General features: G+C 47.7%; 4 protein-coding genes across 4 annotated transcripts; 2 read left to right on the top strand and 2 right to left on the bottom strand.

The window, feature by feature from the left end:
* Positions 1-750: 750 nt before the first annotated feature.
* Positions 751-2,313, top strand: EI90DRAFT_3021899 (uncharacterized protein; the record flags this gene model as incomplete). The annotated part of the gene is made up of 4 exons (XM_039057710.1): positions 751-926; positions 1,065-1,314; positions 1,372-1,980; positions 2,059-2,313. The coding sequence occupies 4 exons, from the start codon at positions 751-753 to the stop codon at positions 2,311-2,313; spliced, it is 1,290 nt and encodes a 429-aa protein (XP_038908881.1).
* Positions 2,314-6,924: 4,611 nt separating this feature from the next.
* Positions 6,925-7,381, top strand: EI90DRAFT_3135168 (uncharacterized protein; the record flags this gene model as incomplete). The annotated part of the gene is made up of 2 exons (XM_039064710.1): positions 6,925-7,230; positions 7,283-7,381. The coding sequence occupies 2 exons, from the start codon at positions 6,925-6,927 to the stop codon at positions 7,379-7,381; spliced, it is 405 nt and encodes a 134-aa protein (XP_038908880.1).
* Positions 7,382-17,503: 10,122 nt separating this feature from the next.
* Positions 17,504-18,504, bottom strand: EI90DRAFT_3135166 (uncharacterized protein; the record flags this gene model as incomplete). The annotated part of the gene is made up of 4 exons (XM_039064709.1): positions 17,504-17,830; positions 17,906-17,977; positions 18,062-18,131; positions 18,188-18,504. 4 exons carry the CDS (start codon positions 18,502-18,504, stop codon positions 17,504-17,506), a joined length of 786 nt encoding a protein of 261 aa, XP_038908879.1.
* A 3,017-nt stretch (positions 18,505-21,521) lies between these two features.
* EI90DRAFT_3174996 (uncharacterized protein) lies at positions 21,522-22,572 on the bottom strand (the record flags this gene model as incomplete). Its single annotated transcript, XM_039066340.1, has 4 exons — positions 21,522-22,007; positions 22,080-22,103; positions 22,308-22,388; positions 22,486-22,572. The coding sequence occupies 4 exons, from the start codon at positions 22,570-22,572 to the stop codon at positions 21,522-21,524; spliced, it is 678 nt and encodes a 225-aa protein (XP_038908878.1).
* Between the last annotated feature and the right edge of the window lie 646 nt (positions 22,573-23,218).

Below are 23,218 nucleotides of genomic sequence, written 5' to 3'. Positions count from 1 at the left end.
CCGACTGCAATGTAACACGCCCAGACCCGGGTGCACCAGGCAACTTCCTGTGCACTGGATGTTCCTAGGATCTCTCATGGAGATACCCAGATGGGCATGGCTGTGACTGTAGATGACATGGTGTCTCCCACATGGCCTCAACTGCATGTATATAAACATAGCCTAAGTGGGAACTGAGAAGTAGCCTTCTTCTCACATTTCCCACTTCAGCCTGAGTGGCCCATGCATGCCCACATCACACCCTACTGGGCCCTCAGCACTGGGTGATACACCTGGGCACTCTCAACCCTGGGTCAGTCCCTGACAAGAAGGCAGTTTGTAGGAGAGCTGACAGGTTTGACCCTATGCTGGGAATCACCAAAAAGAATGTGTTTGGAGAAAAAACCAAGGATAAACTGAGAGTGGAATTTGATAATCTGGAGGAAGTGTGGAATTCAGCTCATCATGAGAGGATGGAAGGGATGGCAAGATTGGAGATATGCATTCCCCTTCAAAAAGCCAAAAATTCCCTGAGAACAGTGACAAAGGAGTTCATCGAGCAGTGCACCATCTCAGTGCCTGCAGATCAGTGGTGGTGAGTCTGAAATTGCTGTAATATGGAAGTGGCTTACTGTTGAAACTAGGCTATTCAAGCTTCTGATGGCTCATGCATGTCGTCAGGTCATTGAGGCTCAGATGAATGGGACCCCCTGGTCTAGACTGGCATGACATGCTCTGGAGCTCAGTGCTGCACTCACATGGCAGATCAACATGCTGAACAGGAGACCAGCAGCAGGTTCATCAGAGCACCAGCTCATGTGTGCTTCCCTCCCTGTCACTGACAACTTCTCCCACCCAGATCTGTTAGATGGATGTGACAGGAATCCATGGAGGGCGCAGGTGGAAAATGAAGAATACTGCCCATTTGCCTTGGGAAATGTCATCTGGTTCAGGGACATTGATTACAACCTGAACATGACAGATGATTGGCATAAGCCAATTTCCCCTGGATTCAAAGCATGAGCCACACTTGGATTGGGATGGCATCGGCTACTGCTAGATCAGTATCTCAAACACCTCTCCAGCTTTACCATTGACAAGCTCAAAAGAATACTTTCAGCTACCCCCTATGTCACACCACCTGCTCCTTTCTGTCTACCAAGACCTAACCACACACTTCCACTGGATCTGCTGGAATCACTAGATGAGCTGCTAGCAAATGCTCATATCAAATTGAAGGAGAGCGCTACCAAGCACCTGAAGGATTCCTACTCTTTCCCCAACTCCAATAACAGTGATGGGGTCCCTCAGCTCGTTCAAGGGACCACAAACCTGGTATTGACCAAGAATATCCAGCAGATCCTGGACTTTTACTTTTCCAACATGCTGTAGACCATCCCTGTCCCCCAGATGCAATCCCCAGAGCTGTTCTACCATACTGTCCATAATCCAGACAGTCCAGTTGCACACCCTGGTATAGGGTACTTTAAAGAACCAGATCTTTTCTGCAGTGGATTCACTGGAGCTCACATCAGGAAGCGCAACCCCCCAGAGTTCCATGTAGCATTCCAGCTCTCTTTCCCACCAGCTGACCTGCAATGGGAAGAAGCAAGGATGAAGGGGACATACAATAGGGAGAGGAGAGAAGGCCAACCCATGAGATATGGGGATGGGAGAGAGCAAGGGTGGATACAGTACAAAAATGGTGGTAGGGGTTGGAAGCGGCATTTGTTTCATGCTGCCTGGTGGGAATTCATCTGGAGATTCGACTGTAATGGTGGCAATCGTATTAGGGAGAAGGTCTGGAAGAATGTGTACTCCAAACTTGTTTGGGCATCCGATTCTGACCTTTCACAAATGTGGTACACAACATCCAATGCCAAAAGTGCAGAGACCTTCCCTGCAGATATGGCAGGTCAAAGGCTTCCCATAATCATTCTCAATCCTTTGATCGATGATAAGGCTATGTGGGATGGATCTTGGATTAGGAGGGGGGAATGGGTGTCACCCACCCTGTAACATGAAGCCTTGTCTTATCATTATCATTATTTGTTATATTATTTGTTATAATTTTGCCAGTTTCAATTTCATTATCATTTTTTCATGATTGGAGAGTGGGAGAGCCACTCTGGCCTTGGGGCCCCAGGGAAGCAAGACAGGGGCCAGCTGGATCGTAGTGGGGTCCCAAAACTCAGCCAAATAGTCGAAAATGTTTGTGAAGAGCCCCAGGGAGATTCAGTTCATGCATCCAACCCACCTATCAAGACTTCATTCACAACGAGGTGCTCAGTATACAACAAGTTTTGGTCACTTGAAAACATGGGGAGTGGATGATTCCCATGTCCACACTCACCCCACCTTTCTGCCTGACAATCCTGACATCCATGTGTGCGTTTCGGCGGCAAAATATAAGATCGAAAGAGGAGAATTAGGCTTATTTTTCTGCTGAGTTTTATACCAAACGGTGCAGTATTGACAGAGATATGAGGACACTCAACACCATGTCAAATGGCACATGCCTATCTCAAGATCCACCAAGCCAATTGGGACGAATGGCATATCAGCACAAAGCTAGAGTCAAGGAGAGTCCAATGGAGATAATGGGAAGGTGTTATATACATTGATTGGGAGGGACAATGTTGTGAGGACAAGCCCATGCACAGCAAAAAGTCGGATTCTGTGGATTCTACCCAACAATGCACAATACATAACCACAGATGCTTCCATTGCTCATTTCCTTACTATCCAACACTCCATACACTCATTCCTTATTTTTCCCAACATTCCCGACAGTCTCAAGTCAATTTTCCCACACCCAACCACACCGCCAATTTCACCCCTCCCCAGACCTCCATAACCACACATTAAACCCAGCGGTTTTTCTACCTGTTGGTGATGCTCTACCTTCCCCCTTTGCCCACAGAGCATTTCCCAGAGTGGAATCCCATACTTGGATGGTTCAGCATGGTGTAGAGCCTCATGTGGTCTTGACAGCACCTGTCAATGGCCATATCTTAGGAACTACTGCACCAATTGGGACAAATGAGGGTTCTTTGGAAAGCTGGAGACGAGGAGGTTGCTGGCAGGAAGATGGGCGGGTGTCAGGGCACGCTGCCACCGCCGCCGCCGCCGCCACCTCCTTTTCCTGTTGTCTCACCCTCTCATTCTCTCTTCTTTCCTTCTTCTCTTTCTCTATCTTTATACAGATGACCTCTCTTTCTTTCCTACCCTTGTAGCATGGATGCGTCCGATGCTGAACACCCTGTAGGGGCACTGCAATGCCGGACGCACCGCGCACTCCTACTTGTACTTCCCCTCCAACACTTGGGATCGACCGCAGAGCCATCCATGGTAACCCAGCTTCATCCAAGGGTGACGTGGCACCTCCACATGACCCATTCACACATGTATATAAACTAAGCTGAAGCAGGACTGAAGAAGTAACCTTCTTCTCATTTCCCACTTCAGGCAAGTACCCAAGTTTAGTCTGGCTTCCCACCCTAATACATTTCCCGCTTCAGCCTAAGAAGCCACACAGGGACGTAAGCCCGAGTGAGGGCTGCCCACTATATGGTCTCACCGCCCCACTGCCATCCGGGCCGCTAGCGCCGAGCGCTATGCCGCTACCTCTGCCTTCCTCGAGCCGTCCCTGACAGCAGGTGCGGAGTTAACTTTTACAATTTCCGTTTCGGACCCATTGTCACAATTTCCCCATTCATTCATATTTCTTTTATTGTTTCTCTGTTCCTAATTGGAATTCTTTATTTATGGTTGCCTATTGGCCTGTTTGAATTTCCCCATCCCAATCATTTCATTTCCAGTTCATATAAAATAGAAAATCCCTTGTACAGTTGAAACCATCATAACCCATACCTGTCATAAGCCATAACCTGCCATTTGTCACATCCCGGAATCCTGACCCCATGCTCTCCCACCACATCACACCTTCCTAACAACTTCACCAACCCCTACACCATAACTCCCCACTCCCCAAGTCACCTTCCTTCCCAACTGTCTCAGCTCTGGCCTGGTTTGCAGCACACCTTACCTTGGCCACTCCCATCCTGGAAGCTCGGTCCCGAGTCGGAAACATTCGGAGACTCTGGATTTGCTCCGACCTCCCGACGGATCTCTGACATCCCATGACATACCTCTAAACCATTCCCCCTCCCATTTCATTTATTGGAGTCACCCAACATCCTTTGGATACGTAACTCCGCCTACAGAGCTACCCGCATCCTCCAGTGATCCCACTCACATCATCACAAATTAGTCACCTTCCATTTATAGTACAACTGTCATCTTCCTTCCATTCAGTCAGCTAACCTCCTCTTACCCATTGCTCGTTCCCATTCATCCTCCAGCCTTTTACTCCACCCTTCTTGACCTGACACCTCAGTTCCTCGTTAAGGATATCATTCGGCACCTTTCAGTGTTTTCCATTATCACTCAGACTTTGACTAAAGTCCTTCCCATTCCTCCATATATAAATACTTGTAGATTAGAACCTGTAGTTCCCCAGTTCTAATCTTGACTAAATTATGTTACCCCAAGTCCCTCTATGAGTGAATCCCAACCCCTTCCTACAAGATACCTCAGACACATGAAATATAAGGACTAACTGAGATGTAACGGAGGCACAGCGCTCCCTCCGAGTCGCTGAGGCCACATCCTTCTTAGAGCCTCTTGTACCACCCAGCAGACCCAGGCTTCCTGGAGAAGCTTTGGTTCACTACTGGAGCTCTCGGATCCCCTCTAGTTGAGCCCCACCTGCATTCGGACTCACACACTTTCCCCTACATTCAGGGTTTTTGACACCATTACCCATAGAAATTTCTGGGAACCGGTACGGTCCCTATTGGCTAACCCATAAACCTGCCATCCCCCATAAAGGGAAATTTTTATATTGAAATTTGGCAAAATTTGATCCATAACCCATACTAGTATGGGTAACATCGACATGTAAATATTGAAAAATTAAAAGTTGGGAAATTATCATAGTGGATCAAAAATGGGGATTTAGTGAGTAACTAGAATGGCTGCTGTGCCCCCTTGTGATGGGAATTTTTGTATCCAACTAAATCGAATAATGGAAATATTGAGTAGTGTTGTAGGAGAAATAACATATGAAGCTATATTATCAACTGGGGAGTAAAGGCTAAAGAGCCAGTCTACCCTCCATGTGTCAGGGTTCAACACCCTGCCTTAGGGTGCCCCGGACTCCCCACCTACTTTACCCCCTTTTATTCTTTGACTGTTGCCTTGTTGTTGCCTTTGTGTGTTGTGTACATGCGCGCATGGGATAGCGTGGGAACTTTCTGAGCAAGCAGCTTGCCCAGAATGTTCCCACAGGTCACAGCCACAGTTCTGGGCAAGCAACTCACCCAGAACGTTCCCACACTTACTGGGCACTGCCACCTGGATGTCCCCTCTGGGTCACACTACACAACTCTAGGAGCTGTATAGTTGTGGGCATGTGACCCATTCCTTTATATAGCAACCATGCGGGGAGATGAGACCTTTACCCTTCTTCTCATCTCATGCCCCGCATAGGCAAGTGTATATTATCTTTCCTTTTACTATACATCTCATGCCCCGCATAGTGTGAGGACAGGCCAGATGGGGGTTGAGGTCAGGGAGCCTCCGAGTCTGAGGCCAGGCCCTGACATCATACTACTTTATATACATATGTACAAGTGTATGCCAGAGTTGGCAAATACATGCAGCTTGGTAAATAGTAAACAAGCACGCTTTTGTGTGCGATCTCAGCGAGATATAAATGGAATAAAATGGGAAAGCATGTGCAGCCTTCTCAGGCCTTACAGGGATCGACTAAAGTCAACCACATGATTACTGACAGAGTGCACCAACTTTCCCTATCTTGGTGAATATTGAGAACTGAGTTCAATGCAAGAAAATTCCTTAAATACAAGAATTATTTCAGATTCAGAAAGCCTGACTGACTGATCCAACAAAGGAATCACAGTAAATTCACAGAAAAGTTCCAGCAAGAGAAAAGCTCTGCAGGGGTTCTGTTTCCTAGTAATTCTAATGTCCTGAGTTTTAAAGACTAATGTACAACAAGGAGAATTAGCCAAAATACTCAGGCAGGCACAAAGATCTCAAGTGCACATCCCCAAATGAACAAAGATCCCAGAGTTTGTCACTCTTGCAACAATTTCTTATTTGATCACCCCAAGAACACCAAGAAGGGAAGCAACAGGAATACTGTATGTCGGTGAGGGCAAGTATAGGACTGTCCCTGCATATAAGCCCTAATAATTGTTAGGTGCAGACTTGCAGCTAGACACTGTTGCATAGAGTGTTGTTCCTCTCTTATCATGAGAGTGTGTATTTATCTTGGATAGATCTCATAATGCCCAGGCTAAATGTAGAGAATGCCAAAGAGAAACAGATTCTTCCATAAAAGCATGGCTTTGCAGGGATGACCAAAGCAATCAAATGAGAGGGTGAGTGCAAGAGACCAAGTAGCAACATTGCTGGAGGTGGGAAAAATGCTAAGGAATTCCGGACTCAAAAGTGACCTTGCAAGGTAACTCTCCTCTATGGCACTCTCCTCACCTACCATCATAATTCTCCTCGTTTCCAGCTTTCAAATGATGCCTCATTCATCCCAATTGGTCCAGTAGTTCATGAGATATTCATTGACAGGTGCTGTCAAGAGCACATGAGGTTCAACACCATGTCAAATCATCCATATACTAAGGCTCTGTTCAGTAGAAAGAAACCCATTTCTTCTGCCCATTTCTTTTTGTTTCTTCATTCAAAAGGTGACTCATTCTTTCTTGTTTCTTCTGCTACTTTCATCAAGAAATGAGAAGAAACTGACGAGTGTTTGGCATGCCAGTTTCTTTGTCATTTCTTGCTACAGCTTTTTTCTTATAAACCTCACATGTAAATTAAGCATGAATTATTGTTACAAGTATGCCTCTGAAGTGGAAGCAAGCTGATGTCGATGCTGATCTTGGCAACACAGACCCATCCCTCGATAACAAACGACATCATACACCCTGGGCCAAGGGGGAATCCACAAACCCACCTTCCAAGCATGCTGTTTGGAAATCGCATGAGGAAGCGGAGCTCATCCACTCCCTTCTTGAAGTTAAGCGTGCAGGTGGCACCTCAAATATCGGGTTCAAAGACAAGGTTTGGAACTCAGTTTCCACACACTTAACTGAGGAATGTGGGACTGTGTTCAAGCCGAGTGCTTGTAAGAATAAGTATGGCAAGGTGAGTATGAGATTAGTGACTAATCAGACCACTGACTATATCTCCACCGTAGTTAAAACAGGTATACTGGGCCGTCAAAAGACTTTCAGAGCAGTCAGGATTTCCATGGAGCAATGAGAATGGTGCTGATAGAGCGATAAGTTTTTGTTGATACTTGATGCAATGTTGTTTGATATTGCTAGTCTTGCATGTGGCCATTATTGTATATGATGGCATTTTAAAAAATAACGGTATAATCTATGGTACATATGGGATGCCCCGACACAAGCAGTTTCTTTCTACCAAACAGAGCCTAAGGATGTTCCATTTGGGATGATACTCCCAGGATTAGGAGGGTGGGTTGACATCACCAGTGTCTAGAGAATGAACAGGTTTCAATGGTATTTGAGGCAATGAATTGTGAGAATCTAGCACATTGTGAGTGTTCAGTTCTGAACAAGCAAACTAAAATGAATTGCTTATCTACCTAGCACGTTGTAAGTGCTAGGATATTTACAATGTTTTTAGTCATTGACCAAGTCAGTGAAGACAAGAAAGCTCACCTCAGTTCTGAACAAGCAAACTGAGGGAGAGAGACAAGGGTGAAAAATTAAGGCTTTTAAGCCTTCTATGATGCAGCTGGAAAAGAGTAATCAAGAAAGGAATGACGGATGGTGACTTCCAGGTATCCCCGGAAGTTTGCCTGATATTGTGGCCACTGTGGGAAGATGAGAAGTTAGCTTCCTTCTCATCTTCTTACCCACAGTAGGTTGTGCCCTGGATAGGGCTGGTTACACATAGGGCTGTGGACCATAGGGGAGGGTCATGGGGACCTGGGAGTTGTCCCCTGACACTAATTGGACACTTGTTATTTGCAGCTGCCTATTGAGCCATTTGCATCCCCTCAGAGTAATTTTGTACTGAGGAGAGAGCCAAGATTTGGCAGTGCAGTGGCAGTGAGGTCAGACTTAGTGTACAGAGTGGCAACAGTGTCAGCACCTTTGCTTGTAGTTGTCAGGGCACACCCGCCTGACCCGGCTCCACCCGGCCCAACCTGACCCGGTACCCCGCCGGTCCACCCCTCCTTACCTCCTCCCCCTTTCCCTTCTTCCCCCTCATCCTCCCCTCCTCAGTTTCTCCTTATCTTACTTCTCCTTTATTCTCTCTTTATTCTACATGGACAACTTTCTCTGTATCAATGTACAACTGACCCATCTGCAGCACGCCCACCATGTACCCGGCCCGGGCACCTCAGGCGACTTCCCGCTGTGCCCAGCACGCGCGCCTGCACCGGATACCCTCGGGATCTCCCACGGAGACACCCGGGTGGTTACGGCTGTGTGCGAGGGTGACGTGGCATCCGTCATGTGATCCAAGCCGCATGTATATAAACGAACCTGAAGTGGGAACCGAAGAAGTAGCCTTCTTCTCAACTTTCCACTTCAGGTAAGTAGTACAATATTTCTCCTTTAATAATAATAACAACTTTCCACTTCAGTCTAAGTGGCCAGGGACCGCTGTCCCACATCGGGCCTGTCAGTACGCACGCCCGATCCGCCCCCCACCAGGCTCTCAGTCCCGGACGCTATACCCGGACCCCCTCGACCCCGGACGAGTCCCTGACAGTAGTGAGTGGCAGTGCAGTGGCAGTACAGCCAGAGCCAGCATCAAAGTGCTGACAGTGTCAGCACTTCTGCATGAGAGGCTGCATTGGCAGTGCAGTGGCAGTGGAGTCAGAGCCAGCATCCAAAGTGCTGACAGTGTCAGCACTTCTGAGAGGCTGCATAGTGAGTGGCAGTGCAGTGCAATCCTACCCAACCCTAGCAATCCTAGTGTCCAGGGTGCCAACACTGTCAACACTTCTGCATGAGAGGCTGCATAGTAAGTGGCAGTGCAGTGGCAGTACAGCTAGAGCCAGCATCCAGAGTGCTGACAGTGTCAGCACTTCTGCTTGAGAGGCTGCATGTTCAGTGGCAGTGCAGTGGCAGAGAGGTCAGACCTAGCATCCAGAGTGCTGACACTGTCAGCACTTCTCCATGAGAGGCTGCATAGTAGGTGGCAGTGCAGTGCAACCCCACCCAACCCTAGCAATCCTAGTGTCCAGAGTGCCAACACTGTTGGCACTTCTGCTTGAGAGGCTGCATATTGAGTGGCAGTGCAGTGGCAGTGAGGTCAGACCTAGCATCCAGAGTGCTGACAGTGTCAGCACTTCTCCTTGAGAGCCTCTATAGTAGGTGGCAGTGCAGTGGCAGTACAGCCCCAGCATCCAGAGTGCTGACAGTGTTGGCACTTCTGCTTGAGGTTCTTCATAGTAGGTGGCAGTGCAGGGCAACCCTACCCAACCCCAGCAATCCTAGTGTCCAGAGTGCCAACAGTGTCAGCACTTCTGCTTGAGAGCCTCCATAGTAGGTGGCAGTCAGACCCAGCATCCATCCAGCCTCCAGCCTCCAGCCTCCCAGCCTCCCAGCATCCAGAGTCCAGCATCCAGTCCCCACTCCAACTCCCAACATCCCAAATGTTGAGCATCCAAAAAATGGAATCAAGCATCCAAGTCCAAAAAACACCCTATAACCCTATAGCTCATCCACATGATGGGAGATTGCAGTGCTGAGTACTGTTAAAGCCAAAATTTGAACTTGGAGGATCAAATTGCATCAACATATGGATTTGATTTTGAAACTTAAATTTCAAACAACAACCTAGCCACTGAGACATATATCATCATTGATAACAAAGGTTTTCATATACAACATTGGTGATGTCTGAGGGATGAATAGCAAAGCATGAGACCTGTGACAGATTTGTGTGAGGGCTGTGTATAGTTAATCACATCTTCTCTGTAGTCCAACACAATGCAGTTGAGAGTGAGTCCTTGGCAACTATTAAATGTGGTGGAGTATGCCAATCTGAGAGGAAACTGTTTGTGATGGATTGTGTATTGCATATAGGGAGGTTGGAAATCGAAATTGATGTGAGGAATTAGGTAGGAGATGTGTGCATGGTTGCTTTGATTGAGAATTTGAACTTCAATCCAACATGGACAACAGTTTATAATTAATACTCATTGGTTTTTCACCAAACCTCTTAGCACAGAAAGGTTTCTCAGTAGAGCATATAGCACTGGGTTTGAGTTTCAATTCATGATGGAGTGCTTCCATGGACTTCACCAGAGCAAGATAATCAGCTGAAGTGACAACATGAGAGTTGTTTACTGTTCCTTCGTTGTTGACAATGGCATTGTAACTGAAATGAATAGCTGTGTGAAATTGTAAGATTGATAGTAATCATGGGTAGTATCTACCCAAAGCATGTAGCTCACTCATGTGGGTTGCCTTATTCCCAGTTGTCAGGGATGGCTCAAGAGAGGCAGGGTAGCAGCATAGTGCTTGGCGCTAGTGGCCCAGACAGCGGTGAGGCAGTGAGACCATATGGTGGGCAGCCCTCACTCAGGCTTGTGTCCCTGTGTGGCTTCTTAGGCTGAAGCAGGAATGTATTGTTATTAAAATGGAAAGCTAAACTAGGCTGAACTACTTGCCTGAAGCGGAAATGAGAAGAAGGCTGCTTGTCCTGCTTCAGCTTAGTTTATATACATGTGAAAACAGGTCACGTGGAGGTGCCACATCAGCCTCAGATGAAGCCAGGTTGTCATGGGTGGCTCTGCAGTCGATCCCAAGTGTCAGAGAAGAGAAACACAAGTAAGAATGTGCAGCATTGTAACAGGGATTTGCAGGTGTACCATAAACGAGCCAAATCCTGCGATTCTACCATGCTCAACAAACTCCTCACATCCTAGACACATAACACACACTCTCACCCACTTCTCATACACACTCCTTATTTTTCTGATTCCATTTCCAGTGTCTAGAGCCCGATGTTTCTAATGTGATGTTCTTTCCTTATTTGTTTATCGGACTCTTCTGTGACCCACTTTATAGTTTGCTAGAGAGTATCAGCACCTTACTCTAGAGGACCCAATACCACCTCAGCCTGACCAGTAGTGAGATTTCTATCCTCCCTTGTTCCTGTCTCAAGTCTAGTTGGATAGACCCATTACAGCGTGTCCAGTGTCATGGTACCCATGCAGGATGCTCGGCATTGGACACGTCTGTGCTACAGATGTGAAAAAGGGGGGTCATCCATATAAGAAGAAGAGGGAGGAGAGAAAGAAAGAAACTGTTAGAACTGGGCAAGGGCAGACGATTCCAGAGGGGAACTGGAGACTTAGCAAGGAGGGACCTTGGCCTGAGTGACTCATGTGGAGCACTGTGCCATTGCTGTTTGTCCATTTGGTCCTTAATTTCAGAGGCAGTGAGCAGGAAGTCTCTAGGGGGCATTTCAGGTCGATTTTAGACTGAGGGCCTAAAACGAGTATGTACAAGCACCTGTATATAATAGAGAGACGAAAGCACAAGGAAGTCAAAGGGGGTCTGAATCGGAACAAAGGCATCTGAACGGGGACAAAGGGATGATGGAAGCGGAGTGGCACCGAAGGTCATAGGTTAGAACCTGTGGTTCATCCAAAAGGAGATAGGGAGGGCGAAGCCCAGAGGGGCAGGAGGATGAGGTGAAGTGGGGTTGATGACTAACTGGCTAAATGTAAGGAAGCAGTAGTCCAAACAAGGATGAGGGAGAAGTGCAAAATGTATACTACATGTTAGACATGGGTCCAGGGTCAGCACTGAGGGTCACCATTGTGGGCTGCTGTAGGCCACAATGGCCGCAATGCTGCGAACAAGGCCTGAGGGTAGGGCATTTGGTCTCAGCAACTCTAAAGGAGTGCTGTGCCCCCTAGCTGTCTCTTGGCCCTCATTTCAGACTCTTGCTGGGGTCAGGACTTGGGGAGTCATGGTCAAATCAATATTAGAGCTAAAGTACTATAATGAATCATACAGGATATATATAGGAGGAAAGAATGAATGGAAGTAGACTCAGGCCAAAGGCTGAAGGGTCTGGAAGCAAAAGGGAACAAGGAGCAGGGTTGGCCACACAGTGGCTGGCAATGACCAAGGGTCAAAACAAACAATAACAGATAAATAAAGGAAGGAGCAGTATTGGCACCAGACTTGGAGTTGGGCTGGAGTCAGGTGCAGGGATGGTAGTGGCCCTGTAGGGGCCAGGTGGGCAGAGTAGAGGAGTCACACTTGGCATGGTGCTGGAGGTGGACTCAGGGTGGGGAGGTTGGTGTGGCAGTGGGGGAGTCAGTCTAGCACTGGGGAACCACAGGCAAGCAGGGAGTGAGCGGGGGGTCATCAGGGATGAAGTTGGGGCTCATGCTCATGCTTGCGCAGTGGGAATGGGCTCAGGCAGCATTGGGACAGGCAGGGAACGGGCCAGAATGCATGGCTGTGACACTACAAGCAGTGAAGGTGCCAAGAATGGTCTGTGAAGCTCAGAGGTAGTGGAGCTTATGGAGGTTGCAGAGGCAGAGTTGGAAGTCCGAGGAATATTGGCAATGGTGTTTACATGGAATGAGGTCACCAATGCAATGGACTTAAGCTGAGGTGGAGTCAAAGTCTGAGGTTGGGACCATGATGGAATCTCGGAGCGAAGGTATGAGCAGTGTCTGTCATATCTGTACATACCTGATCCTGATTCGACTTCCGGACCCTCGACTTCACCACCTCTAATATCCTACCCTATCCCCATCCACTCCAATATCCACCTTCAAACCTAACACCACCTCTCTCCTCACTCCTCTCCTCACTCCCTCCTCACCCCCCTCCTCACTCCTCTCCTTCCATCCCCCTTCTGCCAACCTCCACCAAGTTACGACCTTCCGCTGCCATCCTGTACCCATACTTGGACACCACTCATACCTTCGCTCTGAGATTCCATCATGGTCCCAACCTCAGACTTTGACTCCACTTTGGCTTAAGTCCATTGCATTGGTGACCTCATCCTATGTAAACACCATTGCCAATACCCTTCAGACTTCCAACTCCATCTCTGTAAGCTCCGTAAGCTCTGTCACCCCTGAGCTTCACAGACCGATCTCGGTACTTTCACTGCCTGTAGTAAGCAACCTCCTCGTCTCCAGCTTTCCAACGAACCCTCATTTGTCCCAATTGGTGCAGTAGTTCCTAAGATGGCCATTGACAGGTGCTGTCACGACCATGTGAGGCTCTACACTGTGCTGAACCATCCAAGTATGGGATTTCCATTCTGGGAAATGCTCCATGGGCAAAGAGGGAAGGTAGAGCATCACCAACAGAAGGAAAATGGCTGGGTTTGATGTGTGGTTATGGAGGTCTGGGGAGGGGGTGAAATTGGCAGTGTGGTTTGGCATGGGAAAATTGACTTGGGACTGTTGGGGATGTTGGGAAAAATAAGGAAAAATAAGGAATGAGTGTATGGAGTGTTGGATAGTAAGGGAATGAGCAAATGGAAGCCTTGGCAGGTATGTAGTGTGCATTGTTGGGTAGAATCCACAGAATCCGACTTTTTGCGGTGCATGGACTTGTCCCCACAACAATGCCTCAATTGATGCATAACTGGGGAACGCTGCCTGAAGCAGCAGATTCCACTACTCTTACAATTGCATGCATGTTCACTCTCAACGTTGCTATTGGCTGAGATGAAGCCTGAGATTCATTTTTGCTCTATAAACCCACTGCACACTCTGATTTCAGGACCACATAATTTACACTGCAGCATGCAGTGAGTGGAATAGAACTGTATGGGGCAGAGAATGGACCCTGTCATATCCATACAATCCTGACCTCTGCTCCAGGCTCCCAGAACTCCGAAACTGACTCCGGAGCACATGGTGCAACCTGAAGGGTTTGTTGAACCTGGAAAGAAACACTTGGTCTGCCATCTGAAGAAGTCACTTTATGGTCCAAAACAAAGTCCTAGGCAATGGTACCAGAAGCTACATGGGACCTTCTCGGATTTGGGCTTTAAAAGGTGTCCCAGTGATAACTCCATCTGGGTTTGGGCTAAGGACAAGGTCAAGGTCATTATTCCTGTCTATGTCGATGATCTCACACTTGCATGCAATGACCTGACTGCTTGCAATGAGCTCAAGTCGAAATTCCAGTCCAAGTTTGAAATGCAGGATCTGGGGGGAGCTAAAGTACATCCTAGGGCTTGAAATTCGTCGAAATCGCTCACATCGCAAGCTCTGGGTCTCCCAACATAAACATACCCTTGACATCCTTCAACATTTCCACCATGAACACTCCAGGCCAGTTTCTACCCCCCTTGATCCCTCCATCTCCCTTTCCAAAATTGATTCTATGTCCCAGGAGGAGAAGGAGTTCATGTCTGGTGTTCCATACTTGAGTGCTGTTGGGAGCCTCATGTATTTGGCTATTGGGACAAGGCCTGACATTGCATATGCAGTTGGGCTTCTAAGTCACTTTAATTCCTGCCCAGCCAAGGTTCACTGGAAGGCCATTCAGAGGGTGTTCCAATATCTTAAAGGTACTTCAGATTTTTGATTTTTGCCTTGAATTTGGTTCCTCAAGTGTAGGGGAAGTCAATCTCTCAGTCTTCTCTGACTCTGACTATGCTGGTGACACTGAGAAGGCTAGATCTACCTCTGGCTATGCCTCCTTCATTGGGGCTTCTTGTGTCAACTGGTCAAGTCGTCGCTGAGATGTAGTGGCTAAGTCCACCACTGAGGCAGAGTTAATTGCAGCCAATTCTGGCGCATCTGATGGGACTTGGCTAACCCACCTACTGGAAGAACTTGGATTCCCTCAGGCCTCATCATTCCCCCTTCAAATGGACAACCAATCATCGATTAAGGTGGCAAAGAATCCAGAGCACCATGGGAAGATGAAGCACCTGGACACCAAGTATTATTGGATTAGGGATCAGGTAGGTTTGGGGAAGTTGAGGATAGAATGGGTGCCATCAAGTGATAAAAGTTCTGACATTCTGACAAAGGCTCTTACAAAAGACCTTCATCAACAACAATGCTCTTTATTGGGGCTTGAAAGACAGGAGCTAGATTGAGGGGGAGTGTTGTAGTCTATCTACCTCTTGCTTCCTTTGTTTCTCTTCTATTCTTCTCTCTATATAGTCACATGAAGTTGAACTTTAACTCTTACTACTTGTGTATTAACACTACAGTTTGACTCAGGAGTGCCTATAAGCTGAGCTGCTATACCATGATGAACCCACATAGAGAGATGGTAGACAGGTTTGGGAGATGAATCAAAGGCATGATGTCATCCATCCTGAACCCATCCCAGAACAGGGAGATTTCCCTCAGAGAACAACGCCCTGCAGTGATCCTTTGGTTGACCCATTTGGTTAGGTCTCCGGGCCCATGCCAGAAATAAGGCGATTCTGGTATGCAAATGGATAGGACCCTCAAGTTGGGGACCAAATGGAGCATCAATGCAAAGTATGTGTGGCATGACCCAGAGATGGTGAGAGAGTCTACACCCAACTCTTCCCCAGCTTGTTGCATGGAGTCGACTTCCTCTGGATCGACTGAGGGCTGACCCTGATGGTCCCACTCTATCTCTGCCCAGTAGACCAATGCCCCCAGATCTGGTCAATCCATGAGGGTACAAATGAACTGATGAAGATTACCTTCCATGATCGAAACGAATCTGTAGATGTGTGACTGAACAGTGGCATGAAGACATTGGGAAACCAGGGAAAGTGCGAGTAGGGTCTGGAGCATGCCAGTGCAATGCTCTGTGATTTCACAAAGAGTTTTGTTTGGAAGTGCATTCATCCTATGGGCAGCCTGTGTCAGTGATGGACTCCCTCAAAGCTGTCCCAAACTCACATCTGAAGAGGGAGTGAAGGTAGGTAAAGAGGAAGTTGAGGTGGTAAAGAGGAAACAGAGGCAGTGAATCCCACCTTTATACCTTCTGGATCTGCAAATCAGGTGATCAAGTAAATATTTTCTTGATCATGTGGCACCAAGACAGGTGAAATTTTCACCAGGGGGAAACTGCTATGTATGCAGGAACCCCACTTGTTAACTATGTCTAACCACCTGTAAAATCCCCTGCAAACTCCTATCCCTTGTAAGAAATGATGAGGCACCTTGAGTCCGATTTTTGTGACGATATTTTCCATTTTTCTCCATAATTTATTCATGATGCCATGTGTGTTGATGTGCCACATGATCAAGAAAAATTTATCTTGATGCATAAGGTGGGAGCACTGCCACATTTCTTTCATGGGGTTATGATATGAGTTGGCCCCTTTCATATGGAATCACATCACAGAATCACCATCACAGAATCACTATCACAGTTGCAGAATCATCATCACAGTCACATCTAATAATGGTATGTAAGATCCACTTGCCCATTATTTTCCTCCAGTTATGGCTTCCACCTCCAACCCTTCTGCCTCTAACACCATCCCCATGTCCCAGGCTGACTATGATGCATTGAAGCATGCATTGTTCAAAGGGTTGCAAAGGGATGTCGAGTTTTCCCTTTTTGTTTCATCCAACCCTTCCAACTCTCTTCCAATCATAGGTCCCATTGTCCAGAATGGACCTCCTGCCACACAACCATGAGGTCACCTGGCATTGGGTGGCAGAGCACCACTCCTGGGGCCACATGGTGACAAAGGACATTGAGCAGTACACCATGGCTGGGCTCCTGCCCACAGACGACTCGATTGAGGTGGATTTGCTGTGGAGCTTGGGTATATCCAGGACCTTCCGGTCAAGGAACATGAATGCCATCTGTCAGCCACACAGATCTGATCAATCCATGCATCCTCCAATGCATGGTGGTTGGTAGCATTATATGGAAAGAGTAAGGATATCTATGACATGTATGCATTCCATTCGCTAACCACACACAACACATGATTGCAGAGGTCTCTCAGGATGGGAACATGTTTTGATCCTGGTTGTTGGAGGATAACCTTCAACAGGCCAAAGCACCTCTGACATGGGCAGACTTCATGCCTGTGGTGCTGGATGTACTGGAACAGGACCCACCCCCAACCCCAGATGCGATGAGGAACTTTGCAGCTTGGTTCCACAGCGACAAACAGCTGTCTGCAATCAAACCTTGCCTGAAGTCTGGCACCCTGAGGCAGATGCTCAATCTATAGAAGAACCTGCCAATAGGCTATTGCCGCTGAAACCTCATGACTTTTATTTATGCATGTGGGTGAACATCATGAATACAACATCATATTGCATATACAAGAATACAATCATCATGACAACCAGTGGAAGAGGGACTCACTCCCCAAGCCTTTTGAGACCAGTGGTGTTTGGCACCAGGTCTCCATCATCACCTTTCTGTTTCGTTTTTGACAATGAGGGACCAGTTGTCTTGGAGGTGCCTTGAGCCCTCTGTCAGGTGGGCACAGAAACAATTGGGGTTGGGTCAGCAGCAGTTCTGCCACGTTTGGTTGGCATGGAAGATGTAGATGTTGGTAAGGACCCAGGAGGGCAAGGACGTTTGGTGGGTGGTGGAGGTGTGTCACCTAGCAAAGTGAGAGGTGAGGACAATGCCGCAGGGTTACCCCTGACATCATCCTCATCTCCCTCATGATCCTTGTCCTCACCCTCCTCCTCCTCCTCCTCCTTGTCCTCCTTGTCCTCTTCCTCATCCTCATCCTCGTCCTCCTTGTCCTCATCCTCTTTCTCCTCCAGATCCTTCATCACAGTGTCATGATTGGCCTGGATACAATGTGGTGGACATTCATAATTATTGAGTGGGATGCCCAGAATCATCAAACAGTTGAGTGAACTCACTTTGACCACAGTGTTAAAATCATTACTCCCTTTCAGGAAGTCAGGGAGTGGTTTGGAGTTAGTGGACTGTTGCTGAACAGTAGATCACTAAGCAATTGAGATCATGATCAATATTATTATCTTACTGTTACAGGAATGGGTTCCAGGGAACCCAACCTGAACCGTTTGGCTCACTAATGGAGGTGGCTGCATAGCCAGAGGAGGGAGAGTGGAATGGGATGAGTATCTGGAAGTACAACCTGTGGGTTGGCCAACGGTAACTTGGCGCTCCTGGGAGCGTACCGGTAGCAAGTATGACGTGGGCTCCTTGAGGGAGCCACCTGGCTGTCTGCTAATGGGGACTTGGCGCTCCCAGGAGCATGCTGGTAGCGGGTGTGCTGGGAGTGGTTGGCTAGCGGTGACTTGGCACTCAATGGAGCATACCAGTAGCGTGGGATACTGGGACTCCCAAAGGGAGTCACCCAGTTGGTGGCTATCGGTGACTTGGCACTCACGGGAGCGTACTGGTAGCGGGAGTTGTTGGGGGAAGTGGGCTGGTGGACCAGTGCACAGTAGTGGTGACCGTGGGAAGTGGGACCCGCGGGTGTGTGGCCAGGCATCCTGGAGCTGCCTGGACCATATCCCTCTCCTAAGGAGGTGGGATAGGCTACAGTTCCTGATAGGGAACTTCTGGTTGGAGGGGAGTGACTGCTCAACCACCTGGTGGACTGGTGGGAGCAGGCAGGAGGAGGTTGGGCGTGGGAATGCCCTCCTCGTTGTGGTTTTGTCATGGAGAGGATGAATAGGGAGGTGGACATGGTTCCAAGGTTACAGGTTGAGTTTACAGTGGTGGCACAATGGTGAGGATGTTACAATTGCGGTACAAGGTTTGTGGGTTATGTATTCAATAATGAGAAAACATCTCAGCAATTACCATACATGTCATATGACTTGTATCTATCTAATACAAATGTTATAATGGCCAAAGGAAGTCCCTTGGAAATCAACAAATCCCCCAGCCAGCACCAAAACCCAGTGGGAAAGCTTGGCATGGGGTTTGGCAGAGAATGAAGTGAGAAGAAGTAAGAAATATCTTACCTGTGTGCCTGGTCTATAGGAGTCTAGGCCCATTTCCATAGCAAGGGGCCTCAAGGTCTGGTTGCCTGTCATGGACCATAAGATTCTCCATTTCCATAACACTTACCAGTCCTTTGTAAAACATTGGGCTGAACTCCCACCCAGATGATTGCAACCACTCTTTGACATCAAGGTCATTGTCATACAGTGAACCCTTGATTGTCATCTTGCCAATGTCCTTCTGCTCTCTGCTAATGACATGGTTGAGAGATGAAAGTATTGAGTGGCACTGTAGTGCCTAAGCAGCAGGTTGGTATCTATTATTATCCTGCATCAAGAATATTATTGTATACAACTTACAGATTTCAAATGCATTCTATGCATTAATGAGGTTATCATCAATTGGGCCATTGTGATTGTCCCCTGGTGGACCCAGCCCATGTTCTTGAATGCATCACAAACCATGCAGATGTTACCCTGCATGGATTCATCAACATCCTTTGTCTCTGGTGTGATTCCACCAAAACTACCTGCTGGCGGGTGCCACTGGGACCTGCCAGCTGTGTTCCCCTTTGTCTCTTTGCTGTGGTCCCATCATGGCCTTCCCCTGATAAATGTTGCTTCAGGGTACAAGGAAGGGACTTGTAGGATGGGGGGGGTTCCTTGGCTGTGCTCCATTACCATCAGTTTCCACTACAGGTTGTTTGCTGATCAATGGATGTGGCCTTTCCAGGGAGGGAGTGTGGCTATTGGTTGGGGACGAGTGAGCGATTTGGCCTCCCATACTGCTTGATTCTTCCTTGGTCCCTCCTATGCTCCAGTCCCCCTTCATGATGGACCATGAAGTTGCATCATCCCCAAGCAAGGTGGTGAAGAACTGCTGCAGGTTCTGAGCTGACTGGTGGCTTGCATACTTGCCCAGTGCATTTTGGAAGAAGCTGTCAACATGAGTTCGAAGTTGGAAGTGGATAATAAAATGATCTTTGACATCTGGTCCATCTTCCATTGGCATGCCACTGGGTTGACTGCCATCATAACAATCCTCAACTCATTGAGTGGGGAGGAAGGTCGGAACTGTGCTTTGAGTGGGATCAGGAGATGGAAACATGGGGAGATCCAGTAACTGCGAAAAAGTGTAATCCCAAGTCATGAAGGGTCATGAATTCATGCAGTTTTGTGAAGCTGCACAGAGATTCATGAGGATTCATGAGGGTTCATGCAGGAGCATACACAGTCATGCAGTCTCATGAAAGTTTTCATGAACTTTCATGACCGAATATAACCAGTTCAAGTTGGAAATTGACACATTATGCACCCCCATGCCTTCTTATGAATGTTCATGAATGTGCATGACTTTCCATGAAGAAGAATATAACCCAAAGTATTTTCTGTATTTTTTGAGAGCACAGTAAACAGAATAAGTGCACATATAGTGAACCAGCTCATCCAAATTCCTTCATATAATTGGGGACTATTGCATCACAATGAGATACAGAAAAAAGCCTTAATTCATGTGACAAAAATGGTACCTACCCCATAACATTTGATGGAGAATTGAAGGAGATGTCAAAGACCAGATTTGGGACAAATGAAAATGACTCTATGTTTGGAGGGCTATGGCCTCAGCGACTCTACCAGGAGCACTGTGCCCAGTATCATGTTGGTGCCCTAATTTACGGACTGAGGAGTCTTCTAGAACAGGGGGATTAACTCTAGTCGATTTGTTCACTGAGGTGTACAGTAACTACAAGTTATGTATATATAGATACAGAGGGAGTCTAGGCAGCAGGCCCATAAATGGCAGGGGCTGGATGGAGCTGACCTAACGGGGTCAAGTAGCTGACTGAATACTACTGATGACTTGGGTTACAGGGTTAATGGGCTATAACCCAGAAGTGGAATGGATGGATCGGTCCAAAGGTGGACTTGCAGGGTAGGCAACTAAATGACCCAGCAGAGGCAGGGGTGCACTTGCAGATGTTGGAGCTGTCTGGAGACCTTCGGAGTTCTGTACATAGGTAATATGTTGAAATGGGTGGGTGGTGACCATCAGGGGAGTCGGAGGAGATTGCAGGATCTGGGGGCTCTGAGGTTGGAGATGAAGGAGCAGAGGAAATCTGGGATGGCTGGAGGTGACAGAAGGTGATGGATATGACAGGAGAGACAAATGGGGGGAAATTTGGTTGCACCTTGCACACTCAAGCCATGTGCTGCTCAGTCATGACTCTCCATGAAGAGTCGGGAATATTCATGAAGGATCATGAGCATTCATGTGCAGGTATGGGAATTGTTGGGCATGCTCATGACCATGCAGGGACATTCATGGACATTCATGGCTTCATGGACATTCATGGCTCTGCATGAAGATTCATGATGCATAGCTTCATGACTTTTCATGAAGTCAGCAGTCATGAAGTTTCATGAAACAGCATGAAATTCCATGCTGCTTCATGAAAATTTTCATGAAGGTTCATGCTTGCCAAAAAAAATCAACTTTTTGGGTTGAAAATTAATGATTTCAATATAAATATTGTATATAAACATAAAGGTTCATGAACCTTTATGATGTTTCATGAAAATTCATGGGATCCATGAAGGCTCTCTCATGGATGAACCCTTCATTCTCATCCAGCCATTCTTCTTCTAGGTCCAACCCAGAGCACCTTGCTTCCAAGTCCATTTTCGTTGACACCAAAGTCTCTATCTCCTGGTTGATTTGGTTCAGGTGGACCAAAGTGGTGTCTTGCTGCTCTCTTGCAGTGTTGACTTGTCCCACTATCTCCATTCCCTTTTGTTGGTACTCATGATGGCGCTGTGGAGAATAGGGTTCCATTGTAACCCCAGATGTGAAGGTGTAGGAGGACTTCCTGCATGACAGGGGGACAAAGCACTGCAACAAAGACCACCATGACATACTTTCTTTGATCATTCGACTGATAGTAGAGCAATCAAAGAGCTTCACTGTTTCCATTGCGAGTTCGGTTTGTCCAGCCTTGCTTGCTCCTTTGGTCGTTGCTTTTACTGCAGCATTGTGTATTGATGGTGTCTAGGCCAGCATTTCCACCACCTGTAATCGATAGTCAGCCAATCAAACACCCAGCCCATCCAAAATACTTACACCCTCTCCTTCAACACCAATTTCCTGCACCAAAGTGGGATGGCAGTGTCCCAAAACAAGAATGGGTTGTCCTCTGTGAAACAAAAGTGGTCCATGTCTCCTTGCCTCCTACTTCCACCATGAGTGCTCATCGATTTGAGTTTTTCAGGCTCAAAGACAATGAACCTGAACTGTGTGGCTACCCATCAACCTCCTTGAATGCATTTGATCCACATCATATGCACTTACCAGTGCAAAGGACCAATGTATCTTGGCCATCTCATAGTTCAGGTTTGATTTTTTTGCTTGGACATATTCAGGATGAAGAACCTGAGAAACATTCAACCCAATGCCAACAATCAGCCCATGGAACTCACATGATGGCAGTCAAACACCCATCTCTCACATCCCTTGGGTTGCAACACACTGTCAGATCAGCAGGGACCAGCTTTGCATGCTCAAGGGCCTCTCCTGCATACACCTCATTGCTCTCTTTCTCCAGAGACCGCCACATGGGAGGTGACTTGAGCCATATTGGGTGGGAAACTTTTAGCTGTTCCTTTGTGATGGTGGTGATGTCCAGAGGGTGCACTAGCTGTGTTAGCTGTGCAATGTGGATCTTCAGCACATCCATGTTACAGGAATGGGTTCCGGGGAACCCAACCTGAACCGTTTGGCTCACTAATGGAGGTGGCTGCGTAGCCATCGGAGGGAGAGTGGAATAGGATGAGTGTATGGAAGTACAACCTGTGGGTTGGCCAACGGTAACTTGGCGCTCCTGGGAGCGTACCGGTAGCGAGTATGATGTGGGCTCCTTGAGGGAGCCACCTGGCTGTCTGCTAACGGGGACTTGGCACTCCTGGGAGCGTGCCGGTAGTGTTTGGCTAGTGGTGACTTGGTGCTCAATGGAGCGTACCAGTAGTGAGGGATACTGGGACTCCCAAAGGGAGTCACCCAGTTGGTGGCTATCGGTGACTTGGCACTCATGGGAGCGTACCGGTAGCAGGAGTTGTTGGGGAAAGCGGGCTGGTGGACCAGTGCACGGTAGTGGGTGACCGTGGGAAGTGGGACCCGCAGGTGCATGGCCAAGCATCCTGGAGCTGCCTGGACCATATCCTTCTCCTGAGGAGGTGGGATAGGCTACAGTTCCTGGTAGGGAA

Source organism: Cantharellus anzutake (assembly GCF_015039405.1).
Source record: "Cantharellus anzutake strain C23 chromosome Unknown EI90scaffold_132, whole genome shotgun sequence".
NCBI classification, from domain to species: domain Eukaryota; kingdom Fungi; phylum Basidiomycota; class Agaricomycetes; order Cantharellales; family Hydnaceae; genus Cantharellus; species Cantharellus anzutake.
The sequence above is the reverse complement of the archived record's forward strand: the minus strand, read 5'-3'. Positions and strand labels throughout refer to the sequence as shown.